Here is a 16,105-nt window from a genome sequence, read left to right on the forward strand (position 1 = left end):
ATGACTTTCATTTCCACACAGAAGATTCTTCTAATAAATTTATCAGTCTGTTGAAGTCTTTTAATCTCGTTCAGTCTGCATCAGGCTCTGAACACAACCATTTTAAAACTTTCTTTACTGGAAAAAAAATCTATGATATCACAGCTGACATCACCAGCGTTTGTTCTCCGTCATGGAACGCTTAACTGTGATGGCACCTGAAAATCTCAGTCTGGTTGGCCGCCGAGTATGAAACCTTCCATTTGACCAGTCAACATTTTACCCTTCACCTTTGTTCAAAAAGGTTACTCACACAATCGTGTCAGGTGTATAACGTGTGTAGCTTCTCTTGCACCATGGCAGACTCCACCCGTGTGTGCGTCTGAGTGTTTTTCCATGCAATTACTCAATAAAAAAGAAATTTGCAGACTCGATATCGCTCAGGTCATTTTCTCTTAATCAGTTCCTCTTGATTGATTCCCGAAAGGGATGGTGGACGCAGAGGTGACTGAACAGGCCCAGTCTAGATGTGCACCGTTTCTAGCTGACATTTTTCAAGGGTGGTAATAAATTATGCAAAGTTTGTATAATGAGTTGGAATGGTGTGTGAGTCCACCTTAGACCTCAACAGCTTTTAGAAGAGCAACTCAACCCTTTTATTTCCTGTTAATTATGTAATTTGTTACTGTTAATTTACTGTCTTAATGTATTTAGAAATTGTTTAGGTTCTTGCTAGCATATATACACCCTATTATTGTTATTATTATTATCATCTCTGAGGAATGTTTCCAAACCAGTTCACCCCACTGTCAGTACTGGTGTCGCAGACTGAATGGCCCCCCTCTAAAAATCAGTTCCCCCTGCCTTCACTGCGCATGCGTCAGCAGCAGTTCACCAATTATCACCTCATTTCTGCTTAAAATGACTTTACAATGATTTAAGAGGTTTTACTTTGTCATCTGATGGTTAATAATCACATGATTGCCTTTGATCGCTTTGTGTGAAGAGAGTCAGACTCAGACAGTCAGACTCAGATGTGCTGCCATGACGCTCTGATCGCTTCCTCTGTCTTTTATGATGAAATGATACTGAATTTATGTGGAAATGATTGTTGTAGAAAAGCTTCAGATATCTGTCGCTGAGACAGATGATGACTGGAGGCAGTTTGAAGCAGAAACGAGGTGATAATCAGTGAATCGTTGTTGACGCTCCGAAATGATGCATGTGCAGTGAAGGCAGGGGGGATGGATTTTTGGAGGGGACCATTCGGTCAGCAACACTGGCCTTGGCTGTGGTGGTAACCTGTAATGGTCTGGTGCCCTGTCAAGAGGGAGCAGTTGACTCTGATCCGTTTGTCTATACGGTACCTGACGGGGGATCAGCCCCTGCATCCCTGGTCCTTGGCGACTAAATGGGACTAAATGGGACTTAGGTCTTCTTTGCAGGGCTGCAATCTTGGAACAGATTGGACAGTTTGCTCTATTTTTGGGTATATCGTAACAAAATACTGACATACAAAACAAAATATATCACAAATAAATTGCACACTGAAGTTAATATTAAAGAGGAGAAAGTGGACATGGTTAAAGTCTGTGTGTTGTCGTCCCATCATCCTCTCTTTCATTCTCTCTCTCTGACCCCATTCAGCTCCAAGATGAGAACTGGAGCAAAGCAAACTGTCTGAAGAGCCACTTCCTGTTGTGTACTTAAGATCCTTGTCATGTGATCGTTGGTGTCAGTTGAGGCGGGTGCGTGAGGCTGCCGTGGGGCGGAGAGCGTGGTGGCAGAGCTGATCCTGCTGATGTGGACATTGCTCGCCCAAAACGCTACCCTGATTGTGTAAAGTGTCGACTCAGCCGGTGTGGCTTCGCAGCCCGAAGCCCTGCGTGGCTCCGGCACAGTCACAACACACACACACACACACGCATGTCATGGTTCCGCATCGTGCACAGACACACACACACACTCAACATGCTCTTCTTACAAACGTACATGCACACAGGAAATTCATACATCTTGAGATAAATTAAAGCTGATCCGACTTGTAAGAGGAGCAGACTTTAACTCTTGCGGGTTGGAGTTGCTTTTTTTAACTTATCTTTTGTTTATTTGGATTTTAATTGCCCTGTTTTTTTTTTGTAATGTTTGTAATGTTTTGACATTGTTTTTAACATGTGAAGCACTTTGGGCAGCTGGTGTTGTTGAAAATAAAATTGACATTGACATTAACCCATCAACACGAAGAATTCATCGACTGGTTAAACTTTGACTCTTCTTACATGCTTCATTTATTTGTATTAAAAATTAGGCAAAAACCACAAATTCATGTGCATCTAAAAATGCAGTCAAGGATGCAGGTTCATCACAAATATAAAATAAATCACAAATAACTCACCTGCTTAGTGTCACACGGTGGCAGATCTCGTCTGCCTTGTGCACAGCTCTGGTACTGCAAACTCTCAAATTGACGTAATTTTTCTGTGACTACTACCAGCGCACACTGATGATGTCATCACAGGAAACATGCAAAATTATCGTGATAAAATGTTGTGAAAATTCTTTTTTTTTTTTTTTTTGGCTTTACGATGTGTTGGGGTCACAAAATATATTTATTTTAGGGTGAGCATTTAATCAACTTTAATAAAAACTTTATTTATTTGGGGGTTGGCCTTTAATCAACTTTAATAAAAAATGTATTTATTGTAGGATTGGCATTTGATCAACTTTATTTAAAAATGTATTTATTTTAGGATTGGCATTTAATCAACTTTAATTAAAAAATTTGTTTAAGGTTGGCGTTTAATCAAATTTAATAAAAAAATTATTTTAAGGTAGGCATTTACTCAACTTTACTTAAAAAAAAACTTATTTTAGGGTAGGCATTTAATCAACTTTAATTAAAAATAGTTTTAGGGTTGGTGTTTAATCAAATTTAATAAAAAAAATTATTTTAAGGTAGGCATTTGCTCAATTTCAATGAAAAAATAATTTATTTTAGGGTAGGCGTTTAATCAACTTTAATAAAAAATTTGTTTATTCAAGGTGGGTGTTTAATCAAGTTAAATGAAAAAAAATTTAGGGTGGGTGTTTAATCATCTGTAGTAAAAAAAAATTGTTATATGGTGGACGATTAATCAAATTTAATAAAAAATTATTTATTTTAGGGTGGGTGTTTAATTAACTTTAGTAAAAAAATATTTGTTATATGGTGGGTGATTAATCTAATTTAAACCTGATAATCTCCACCACCCGGTGGGCGGTTTTGCGCAAATTATTTTTGTCTGAAATATTTGAAAACAATTCCAACTTGTTATACCTCTTTGGAATCAGGACACCTCAAAGAAAGTGACCAAAACAAAGTCAGCTATCCACCACAAAAGCCAATAACCAATAATTTGTGATGAATTTACAGTTCAAAATTTAGAACATCTTACCTTGTCTGGTGTTCTGAAGGTCCATATCAGTCCAAATCCAGGCATGACTGGGCTCATTTTGTCTGTAACAATCCACGGAAAAAGAATATGTAGTTGTATTCTCCATAAAGTAAGATCGTTTGAAGAAAGAATCCATCAAAGTACATGTTTTTGTAATAAAAAAAAAAAAAGATGAGAAAAAAACAAGCATGTTTCGCATTACTGTACACCAGTTGATGCCATGACTGAGTTACGACCGGTACGCTCTATTTCCTACTGCTCTTGGCTTCAAAATTGCACCATGATTGGAGTTGTCGGTGCACAAAGTCACCCAGCAGAGCCCTTTGACCAAAACAAGCGCTCCATAAGGACAACTGCGTAACGCCTGTTATCCAATCAGTGCACGAAAAAATAAGTCACGTGTGGAGCATTTGGGCTATGTAGGTTGTAGAACAGGAAATAAGCTTTCCAATGCATTATGGGACTTGTAGTCATGCATCCAGAGGCCGCTGCTATAACTGTGCGTAACAGACCAGGTGGAGGGCAGAACGCATGTGGGGTATTAGAAAGTGCATTGTCACAATGCAAAAGTATGAATATTTGGAAAAAAAAAAGTGCCAGAATTGAAATTTGTAGCTACCACAAAATGAAAATGTGTTTTTTATGGTCTAAGAAAACATATACTGCAAATAAAGCAATTTGGCACAAAATTGGACCAGTTGTGCCGAATGGACTATTTCTCAGAAAAAGTCTCACAGAAGCAAAACGCTTATGACTAGAGACCTGTTATTTCACACAGTTGTTGCCAACAACATGAACAACAATTGTAGTGAGTAGGGAATGTCTGCTGTAAAGTATGTCCAAGCTAAAGGCTTTTGACATTTTTTTTTGAGAATAAAAACTAACATTTTTAGGCATGTTTGAAATGATATAGGTAAATGCAAGACCATTATGCACAAGGCAAAAACAGGCGGATGTTAGGAGGTTTTAATTAAAAAAAAAAATGTATTTTAGGGTGGATGTTTAACTTTAGTAAAAAAAAAAAAAAAAAAAAAAAATAGGGTGGGCATTTAATCAACTTTAACAAAACATAATTTGTTTTAGGTCCAAATGGGAAGCAATCCATAATCACCTCCAATTCACCTTCACCTGCCAATTCTTGGCCAGCGTTTTTGGAGTCCAAGATACAATATGGAGCTGGGCAATGCACCCTCAAATAAAATAAATAAAAAGAAAAACTGCTTTTTGGACATTTTCACATCAGATTTATTTGATCTTAATCCCAGAGTAAGAAGATAACATTTAAAAGAAGTAAATAAAAGATGGTGCAGAAAAGGACAGTCACCGACTCTCACACAGTGGATCGTTTCATTGAGGTTCTTGCAAAATGTGGAGTTTTGAGTTGCATGGACCCAAACATGTCCAGATCTGTCTCAGGATACATGCAGTCTGCTGGCTTTGTGGTACAGACATGATGATTTTTGGCTTTAATAACACAGTTTTCCCTTTTCTTGTCCTTCTGTCTCTGTTCCATTCTAGGGTGGATGGTGTATTTGCACGCTGGGTTGCAGAGATAGAGAGAGAGAGAGAGAACTCATTGGGATGTGACCCGGGTGCATCTAATGTGGCTAAAAACTGAAAAAGAAGAAAAGCCAATAAAACGAAGAGCGGAAAATGTGGCACTTGAGTCGCTCTTGAGGAACTTCTCCAACCCCCTCAGCACAAAACGATGACCTGAGACTGACTGAAGACATTTTTACTTTGTTCTGCCACAAAAGAGTGAAATGGTATGAGCCATGCAGCTTGAGGTCTTAGTATTTTTGTGCAAATGTGGTAGATTTTTATGCTTTTGAAGACATCGGTAGAGGTGGAGACACTGATTTATTGACTGTTTTGGTGAAGATGGATAGATGGAACAGCAGCCAGTGACCAGAGTGTTGGAACAGCTGCTGTTTTAGCAGCTGGACATCTGGATGATCAAAGACAGATAGCATTTGAACGGACCAACAAAGGCATGCTGGACATCTGTAGATGTGCAGTTGTAGATAGCAGGAGTTTTGAGTTTTAAGCTTGCGAAAGTCCAGGCAGACAGGGTAGTTTGGACCATGACTTCGACAGACAGCGTGGTGGTGATGGAGACACACGTAGGAAAGCAGAAGGAGAAGCTGGCTCGAGACAAGCCCAAACCAGGGAATGACATGGAGGGTGAAGAAGATAAAGTGCTTGGAACATACGACTGCAGTATCTGCGGACGCAGCTTCCCGTTCCTCAGCTCTCTGTCCCAGCATATGAGACGGCACACAGGTGCACGGCCGTACAAATGCCCCTACTGTGACCACAGGGCATCTCAAAAAGGCAACTTGAAAGTTCACATCCGCAGCCACAAACTGGGCACGCTGTCCAGTCATCACTCCAATGAGGATGAAGACTGCGGAGCAGAGGAGGAGGAGTTGAGTGTTTCAGAAGGTCTTGATGGTGGGACAAGTCCAACTAAGAGCAGCTCAGCATGTAACCGGATGTTCAATGGGCACCATGCTGAGGACAGCCGCAGGAAAGTGCCCATGAGGAGCATGAAAAGAGAGAAGTCCGTGACTGAACAGCGGCCGTACTGCTGTCGTCTGTGTGGATACGAGGCTCAACGAGAAGATCAGCTCCTCAGCCATATTGAAAAGGCTCACATCACAGCAGAACCAGAAGAGGAGGCCGGTGTTAAAGAAGAGGCTATGTTGGAACCTGTTGTCATCCAACCCCAGAGTGATGGAACTTTCCCCTGTGAGACCTGTGGCCAGGTCTTCGCTCAAGCTTGGTTTTTGAAGTCACACATGAAGAAGCATGTGGGGGTCTTGGGGCACCTCTGCCGTATTTGTGGCCGTAGGTTCAGGGAAGCTTGGTTTCTCAAATCCCATATGAAAACACACAATGCCAAGTCTCGGTCGAGGTCAAAAGCGGAATCATTTGAGCATCCGGTCACGATCAACGATGTAGCACAGGATCCTGAATGTGTGGCAAGTTCTGTTACATCAGTCTATCAGATGTGCTCCAAATGTGGGAACATTTTTCACAGTAAAGAGAGTCTGAGGGCTCATGATAGAGTCCACAGCCTCAACTACGACAGGAAATCCCAGAGTCAGTGCAGGCCCAGCAGTGATGAAGAATCACCTGCTGCTAAGAGACGTTTCCTTGACTGCTTCAGTCTCCAGCCTGTGGAAGAAAAGACCGCTGATGAAGATGAAGAGGATGGGAAGAAGATGCTAGGTCAAAGAATCCCAGAGCTAGATCCAGTTTGTAGCTACCAGGCCTGGCAATTAGCCACAAAAGGAAGGGTTGTGGAGCCAATGGAGCCAAGTTACAAGGTTTCATCAGGGGGAGGAACTATGGAGGAGGATGATATTGTTGGAGGTGCTGTTGTTTTTGAGAAGGAAAGCAGCCGTTACGTCCTGCAAGGCCAAGAGAAACGCAGCTCAGGCCGGCGCAGCAGCTCTGGGTTGGGAAGCCACACTTCATCAGGAGACCGGACGCCAGAGAGCCTCAGTGACTCAGAGTACCGGCCTTTGTCTCGCCAGGATCGACGACGACCATCTCAGTCACAAACGTCTTCAAAGCCCAATGAGTGTTTTGAGTGCGGGAAGGTGTTTCGCAGTCGCCACCAGATGATTGTCCACCAGCGGGCTCACAGAAAAGATGGCGGAAGAGCATCTGCAGGAGATAAAGAAAGAACTGCAAAAGACGACCGATGGGGTTCCACGAGTGATCCAGAGTCAGGTTCCCCCAGCCGGCCCAGTACGCCAGGTTATGGAGATTCTCCACCAGCCTCTGCACTTGGAGAACAAGCTTCAGAGATGGGAACAGCAAATGCTGGAGAGCATACAGGTTAGTCTTCATTCACCCCAAATAATAAAACCCTCCCATTGAATTATGATACATTATCATCTATAGACATAGAACTCATGTAAACGGAGAACCACCTTTAGTCTGCTAGTTAATATATTTAAATCTTCTTTTGGCTGCTCCTGTTAGGAGTTGTCATAGGAGACCATCTGTCTATATCTCACCTTGTCCTCCGTCACACCAACCACCTGTATGTCCTCTCTCACCACATCTGTAAACTTCCTCTTTGGCTTCCATCTTCTCCTCCTGCCTAAGCTAAACGTAGCATGTGGACATTGCAAAGTTGTAAAGCTCTCAAGTTTTTTAACCCTCTGGGGTCTGAGGGCATTTTTTGAACAGTTCACTCGCCTGGCATAAATGTTTTATTATTGCTGTTAACAGCTCTCCCTGCATCCCACAATCAGGTTTTATGTCTCTTTTTTTCAGGACAACCTATGCCTTCATAATATATATGTTTTTGTTGTGTTTTATAAGTGTAATAAAGGTTTACAATAAAAAATAGGCAAGGAAAAAATAAAGTGAAAAATAATTTTCCACACACATTTATTCAAAACACACAGCAAACTATAATAAACAACTGTTTTGACACTTTATAAAGGTAATTTCAGGTCTTGTGTGAAAGGCTGTACACCAAAAAAGTTCAAACAATAAACACAAATGCACATGTTGAACAATACAGTGGTCCCTCTTTTATTGCGGGAGTTATGTTCTAAAAATAACCCGCAATAGGCGAAATCCGTGAAGTAATCAAGAGTTATTTTTTACAATTATTATAGACATTTTAAGGCTGTAAAACCCCTCACTTCACACTTTATACACTTTTCTCAAACAGGCATTAACATTTTCTCACTTTTCTCTCGTGTGTAAACACTCTCAAAGTTCAAACCTTAGTAGAAAAATAAGACCAACCTGTTTTCAGGCCCAAACATTTGTTTGAGAAATAAAAATAGAACGTTTTACTATAAATAATTATGATAGCATTTAGAACTAACAAATTTAATTTTAACGATCAACCTATGAGGTTGGACACATAAGAAATTATTAATAGTGACTGACCAGGATTTCACACTTCCTCTGATCGCGCCTCTTCGTCCAGGCGCCGCTCCGCTGTCGCCTCTTTTTCCACTGAGTCAAACCTTGGTGCAGGTGTCTTTTTCCAAGTGAAGAACACAGTTATGGGTAGTTGTTGACGCTCTTTTTTCTTCTGGGCGAGAAGATTCTTATAAACAGACACACACAGAACACAATGCGTGTACTCTCCCTTCGTGGTGCCGCGACCAGCCTGCTTGATGAGGACGCAGAACATAACAAACATAACTGTAACAAAAAAAAAGCATGCAAAATTGGACTAAAAAAATCTGCGAAACTGCGAGGCTGCGAAAGGTGAACCGCGTTATAGCGAGGGACCACTGTATATACAAAATGGTCTATGCGTTTTGTTGTCCATTGATATGGTAAACAGTGCTTTACGCAGAGAAAGCAACAGAGTTATCCAGTAACATTCACATGCAAACTAGTGGAACAATCCTGATAGTTACACACTCTTTGTTTGAGCACATGAGATTGTCATCAGAGGCTTTCCGTGTGCTCCTGCTTTCACTCATCGCTGTGCGTAATGGCGCAGGGCGCACTGAGTATGTACTAACAGTATGTACTCATTGGAGCACCCAGGGGGATATTCAAACGGGTCAACTAGTAACATATCACTCCAGAAAACGATCTTTGGCTTTTCACGTGAGGTGAATCTGCCCTACATTTGGATTTTGGAAAACCATGTGATGGTGAACCAATTCCGATTGGACACTCACATTGCGCACGTCATCAGTCATCACACAGCTTCCGTGAGGAGTACAAAGATGGCCGATGGCTGGCTCGAAAATCCATGGAGTTAACTTTTCAGCAAAAAAAGAAGTAAGTTTCTATCCCATATCATTAAAAAGTTGTTTATAATTTAGTAAAGCTTGGTCTTAGCCGTCGTATACGGACCCAGAGGGTTAAAGAAGAATTTTGCAGCATGTCATCAGACAGAGCAAAGATGGCGAGAAAGCTGTTTGAAAAAGTTTGACAAGGACAAGAATCCGTGGAATTGTCACTGGCTTCATCAACACACCTGAAAGATAAACGGGAAAAGCGAACTGTGCCATTAAGAAACACGGTAAGAATTTTTCTCTCCCTGGAAAATAAACATTGTGCTGTTCAAACAGGATTTTTGACAAGATTATGTGACTTTTTTTATTATTATTATTATTAATCTAGACTTTCTTTCATTGGAAAAAAGACATTGTGGCTTTTTACATGAATTTACACAAGAATGTTAATGAGTTTTTATTAATATAGACTTTTTTCATGGGAAAAAAGACACTGTGGATTTACAGGAATTTACACAACATGTGACTTTTTTACTAATAAGGTATGTTATACCCTGATTTTCAAAATATTCTACAAGCTTTAGTTGTGAATTTTGAAATACTTTAACAGTCTTTTCAGTCTTCATGAATTTCATGTAGTTTAATTGTTCTGACTTAATGCATAATTTGGTTTACAATTAAAAGGAAAATCATTCCAGGTCCTACTTCCATGTCATATTCTGTTATTTCAACATGATCATTGACGGTTCAAATGAAAGGTTGAGTCTAGGATCATTTAAATATGCACTTCTTTTGAGATTTTTTTTCTTCCAGGAGATGCTGAAAATGTATGATTAGATACAAAATTAATTTGGTTTCTGGGGCCCCGTGGCAAATTTTCCTCGGATTTCACAGTTTTCATTTCACAGCCCTTGTGCACCCAAATGTGGTTGAGATGTGGCAAAATTGATGGTGTGCACCTTTTTTTCACCCCTTCCTCTTCCCTCCTTATTTACCTGGACTTACACTGTGTGGCTGAGTTAGGTAATTCATTTAAATGTGACAACTAATTATCTAAATTAAGTCATCAAAATGTTTTCATGGTCATCTGTTTTCCCGCTGTGAACGCCACAATGAGACTGGCAGCTAAATAATGACAAAATGTCAAATTTACATCTGAATTCAGCTCCTTTTTATGGTGTCACATGCAAACATGAACTTTGCCACTACAGGACTTGTTTTTTGCAGCAGTGCAGTTAGATAGATAGATATAGATAGATATAGATATATACTTTTAATGTCCCCATGGGGAAATTTGTCTTGGACTTCTCAAAAATCATGACCCATACAAAGATACAGAACAAGACATAAACAGTTCATAACAATAAATAAATAAATACATAAATAAAGAATAAAAATAAATAAAAAACATACAAGTACTAAAACCTCCTAATGTGCCTGATTGTTAGCGGTGTTTATTATGATATTTGTTAAGGGCTGTGATTGATATAGGAACAAAAGAGTTCCTATATCAATTCAGTCTGCAATGGGGGACTCTGAAACGCCGGCCCGATGGTAGCAACTCGTATTGCGTGTGCAGAACATGGGAGGAGTCAGAAAGAATTCTGTCCGCTTGCTTCATCACGCACTGATCAAAAATTGACTGAGGATTGTTATACTGTTTCAAACCAATGATTTTCATTGCTGTGAGAACAAGGTAGTTTAATTTTGATCTTAGGGACACAGGAAGGTTCCCAAACCAAGTGGTTATGCCATATCTTAGAATGCTTTCAAGAACTGCCTGATAAAACAGTAACATAATTTTTTGGTTGACTCCATGAAAATGCAAACGCCGTAGAAAATAGAGTCGTTGATTCAAGCGGGAACATAACCAGTCAACATGAGTGTTCCATGTGAGGGAACTGTCTATACAGACACCAAGATATTTGTACGATTGCACCTGTGTGATTGGTTGCTGGTGTATAATTACAGGGTTGTGATTGCCAACTAACTTTGGGTCAAAAATGACTTCCTCTGTCTTTTTAACATTTAAAGTAAGGTAACTGGAATCACACCACTCAACAAACTGCCTTACTTCTGAATGATAGATATTCAAATCATCATTCTGTTGAAGTAAGCACAGAAGTGCTGAGTCGTCTGAATATTTAAAAATATAGTTCCCAGGGTGCTTGGCTGAACACTCATTAGTATATAAAGTAAAAAGGAGAGGTGAGCTCACACATCCCTGTGGTGCTCAAGTACTGATGTCTTTGATTTGGGACAGGCTAGAATTTACCTTAACCTGCTGTGTTCTGTTTGTCAGAAAAGAGTGAAACCACCGTATAAGTGACGGGTTGACATCCAACGCTTTAAGTTTCTGAATTAGTAAGTATGACTGAAGCGTATTAAAGGCGGAGCTGAAGTCAATAAAAAGTAATCGGGCATATGATGACTTGTCATCAAGATGTTTTAAAACAAGATGCATGATGGTGGAAATCGCATCATCTGTGCATCGCCCTCGTCTGTAAGCAAACTGAAATGGATCTAATTTGCCATCTACATCTATTTTCAGCCTGCTCACAATGTATTTCTCGAAACATTTCATCACAACTGATGTCAATGCTATAGGCCTAAAATCATTGTCTTCGCTGGGGTTTGCCTTCTTGGGCACCGGGATGATCACAGAACGTTTCCACAGGGCAGGGACTGTATGGGTGTCTATAGACTGTTGGAAAACAGGACACCAAGCTCCTGTGCAAATGTTTTTAACAAAAATGATGAAATCCCATCTGGCCCTGCAGCCTTTTTTAATGGAGCACGCTGAAAGAGACATTCGACCTGTTGTGGATCAATCCACAGTCTATGTGACGCATTATCAGAGGGGGGTAGGGAGTCCAGCTCCTTGTTACACTTTTCAGAGAAATCATGTGTCTCAAATCTCAAATAAAAATCATTTAACTCATTGGCCATTTTGGAGTCATCAAGTGATATAAAATGCTTTTTATAAGGGTTCATGTTTGTGATAGCCTTCATAGAATCCCAGACTCTCTTGGTGTCTGAAATATTAAAATTAAGTTCTAAAAGCTCTTTCTGTTTTCTCCTTGCTACACGCAATTGCTGATTAAGTTCTTTTTGTGCTGATATCAGTGCAGCCTTATCATGAGTTTTAAAAGCAATTTTCTTTCTGTTAATACAGTCTTTGATTTGCTTAGTAATGAAGGGTTTGTTATTTGGATATATAACAACATCCTTTTTTATGACAACACTTTCAATACAGAAATGAATATAGTCTGTAATTGCCTCTGTAGCAGAGTCAAGGTCCTGGCTGTGAAATATGTTCCAGTCTGTACTGAGAAAACAACCTTTTAGAGTCTCAATGCCGTCATTAGACCATAATGTTACCCGTTTTGTCTTTGGCTTAGAGCTCTTTAATACAGTCCTGTATGAAGATAATAAGTGAACAGTGCTATGGTCCGAGTTGGCTACAGGGGGCCTCAAGGTGGCAGTATAGGCATTTTTAACATTTCCGTAGCATTTGTCTAATATGCTGTTATTTCATGTAGCACATCTCACATATTGTTCATAATCCGGTAGCAATAGTTCCAATTTACAGTGATTAAAGTCACCCAGAATAAAAACCGGCGCACCCGGTGTGCATTGCAGTTGATCGTGTATACAGTCAGCTGTAAGACGCGCAGCCCTTGCTGCGTTCGCACTGGGGGGGACGTATGCTGCACACAGGATAATATTCCCAAACTCCCTAGGTAAATACCAGGGCCTCAAAGATAAGCAAAGGAGTTCAGCGTCAGGAGTACATACCATAGTTATTTATTATGACCAGATCAACGATAATTCAATTAAACCTTGCGCCATCCAGTGGCACGAGGGCATATTTGGAGCGCCGACCATTTTTCACCTCCAGAGCCAATAAGCACTAAAAAGTAAAAGAAGCTAAAACAGCCACAAGGATGAAATGTACTAAAGAACGACCTCTGGAGCTCTCGAGTTTTTTCTTTTTTCTTTTTGTTTTTTTAAAGCAATGTATCTGAAAACACTTTATAGTGTAGGTTAAGATTTTTAACTATTGATTCCATTCCTCCCTATCAGATGAGAAATTCAAAAATAGCAGCAGCATTTCTTCAGGCATGATCGAGCTGTGCGCTATTTCAGGTCTTCCTGTCTCAGGAAACTCCCCTCACTCCCCCCATATGTGTGTGTGAACACGGTTTTTGCTCTTTTTATGTCGCTGCATTGAAAGTCTGTTTTATTTTACTCTCAACAGAACCAGCAATGTTTACTGTATCATCACTTATTACATTTCAGAGGACGGCACTGTTCTCCGATCACTATCTACAGCAGGAAATTCACTGCTGAGTAGTTCCTCTTTTGAAAAAAAAAGAAAAAAAAATTACAATAAGCAACTTGATGTGCAGTCCAAGGAATGGCATTTGGAAAATTTTGATATTTAAAGGGATATTTCATTCATAGACAACATCAAAGTAGCATTAATAAAGTGATTTTGCTGCTAGACTTATCTATATTTCTATTTTTATTTACAAGTTCACCTTCAATAGAGCAAGATTTTACAAGTTAAGCCAAAATCTGCACTTTATTATTTATGTGACCCAAATTGGCAGATGTGATGACAAGTGTGTGTCGCTGACACCCGAGAACAACGGACCTGTGTGGATAATTTATTGACTGAGTATAAGTGAAAAGTTTTACCATATCATATGTCAATCAAATGACTGCTTACTGTCTATCTTTACTCCAGCAGGTGGTCATTGTAACTGTTTTAAAAGAAGATTTGAGCAACGTTAGAGGGCTGAATATCTGCTTCACATCACTGAAACACACGCAAGCTAACGTGCTAACGTGCTAACTCACTTCCTGGCTCTGGTTCAGACTCGTCTTTCTCCCTGTTTCTCATGGCCACAAATGGCAAATACACAAAAATGCACCGTCCTCCAGGACAGCGTAGTGGCCGAGTGGTTTACGCTTCAAGACCACCCTGCGCCCGTTCTCTGTTTAATGCAGAATCCGGTGTCAAACTTGTGCCAAATCAACAGGCAGATATCAGATCTGCTGTGGCAATCCTGAGCAAAATAACTCCTAAAGGATGAGCATGTTAACAGAAATATTCAAAAACATACATGAAAATACTGTGTTATAGCTCCTCTGACACAACAACAACCAAAGATAACAAACCCCTGTCTTCTGTCTCTGAGAGCAGCCTGCTGCTGCTGCTGCTGCTGCTGCTGCTGCCATATAAACTCTGTGCTGCTCAGCAACTCTTGAGTCAAAGTTCATTTCTTGTCTGAGCAAATAGTTTGCATGATCTGACCTCACTCCGTTTACCAGTGGAACATTTCTCCGTCTGGGTTCCCGTTGATAAGGTGAAACTCCTCCACATTACTGGTAAAACAGAGCCTCATGGCTGCTCATAGAAACTGCTTTTCTCTGCAGGTTATATTAGGCACAAGAGGCATCACTGTCCAAAAATGGCAGCGCACTTTGATGCAGCGTTTAAAAAAAAATTAACAAAGTTAACCATAACTTATAACTTATTTTTGGAACGCTTTAATGTCTACATGGACACGGTGACTTTATTTACCTCAGCCATCACCCAAGTATCTCTTTAAAGCTCAGTCTGTACAACATATCATGTATTTGTTGTCGCAAAGTCACCAAACACACTAACTACATGCTAACTGAAAGAGAAGAGTTTTCGTCCCGATGTAGGTTTGACTTCATTTATTCCTGTGCACGATTTCTGAGGAGAAAATAATTTTGGTTTTAGTGGTTTTGCTCTTCCTCAGTCAAAACTGGCCTCATTTGAACAAATGTGTCTGAACGCTGCCTGTGAATACATCAAAATGCAACTTATATTGTACCTCAGGGTTCTCTTCTTGGCCCACTATGTTTGCAGAGTAAACTTTCAACGCTACACAAATATTGGCTGTTATGCCATTTGATTGGTAGACTGTATGTCACGTGGTATTCAGTATTAGTCCCATTGTATGGAAAAATTGTCCACTGTATGATTTACATCATTTTTCGTGCAATTTGGTTTTCTGTTGAATAGACTGTATTGAAACTCATAATCATTCATATTTGTGCAATAACACCAGCCACCTGATTTGTGCAGAGCTGGGAGTCTGTTTGGGAATGCTGGGAATTGCTTGTTTCTATCTGTTGAACTGGACATGCTGCATGAACGGAATCTAGAATAAAAGCTGTGCCAAGTCCCAGTACAGCTGTGGAATGGATCCATTATGGTGATTGGAGTAACTGTTTGTAGCCAAAGGCAAAATAATATAAATAACCCCCAGAAAAATCAGGAATCTGCCCAGTATTCCTGTGGACAAAACTCCATATGACTGAAAATGTCATTTTGCATCCAAAAAATTGGTCATAATCAAGTAGCTGTGGTGGAAGATAATGACGACATTAATCAGCCAAAAGGGATAAAATGGGACTGAAGCTGTTTCTGTGTAGGCTCTCAGTTGTCCAGGTGGTTTCCATAGTAGAGTATGGGACTGAAGCTGTTAATATCCGTTATGTCTCCCTGTCCTTCCATTCATGGCTTTACTTTTTACTTTTGTTCTGTGTCTCCTCTGCCTCGTCCATAATCTCAGATGTTACCTGCCGTACCACCCGTCCTAACACTGAGCCTGGCAGGCCTGTCTGAGGAATCAGTTATTTATAGAGTCACATCCCCGTGGACAGAGATGAAGGCGATGGGGGAAGAGACACTCAGAGGACACTCTGCTGTCAAAAACCCTGACGTCTCTTTTAGCCTTTAGCAACATGTTTCTGCTGCACGTGACAAGCAACAGCACACGTGCCCAGTTACAGAAAAAAAGATTGACAGAAACCGTCTGTCACAGACATGATATATTATTTAATTATGTAACGAATTTATGAATTGAGGTGATTGTCAATAAAGTTTAGAATAGTGCAAACATAATGTATTCG

The 16,105-nt window shown here is 40.2% G+C and overlaps 1 protein-coding gene across 2 annotated transcripts in view; it reads left to right on the plus strand.

Moving 5' to 3' along the window:
• Window positions 1–16,105, plus strand: part of LOC117514800 (zinc finger protein 516-like) — a 174,919-nt gene that overhangs the window by 119,801 nt on the left and 39,013 nt on the right. For both annotated transcript variants that reach the window (XM_034175392.1, XM_034175393.1), the window contains exon 2: window positions 4,932–7,262. In XM_034175392.1, coding sequence (XP_034031283.1) covers window positions 5,498–7,262 — 1,765 coding nt within the window. In that variant the 5' untranslated portion in view covers window positions 4,932–5,497. The remainder of the gene's footprint in view (window positions 1–4,931; window positions 7,263–16,105) is intronic.

This window comes from Thalassophryne amazonica, chromosome 7 (assembly GCF_902500255.1).
Source record: "Thalassophryne amazonica chromosome 7, fThaAma1.1, whole genome shotgun sequence".
Classification (NCBI taxonomy): domain Eukaryota; kingdom Metazoa; phylum Chordata; class Actinopteri; order Batrachoidiformes; family Batrachoididae; genus Thalassophryne; species Thalassophryne amazonica.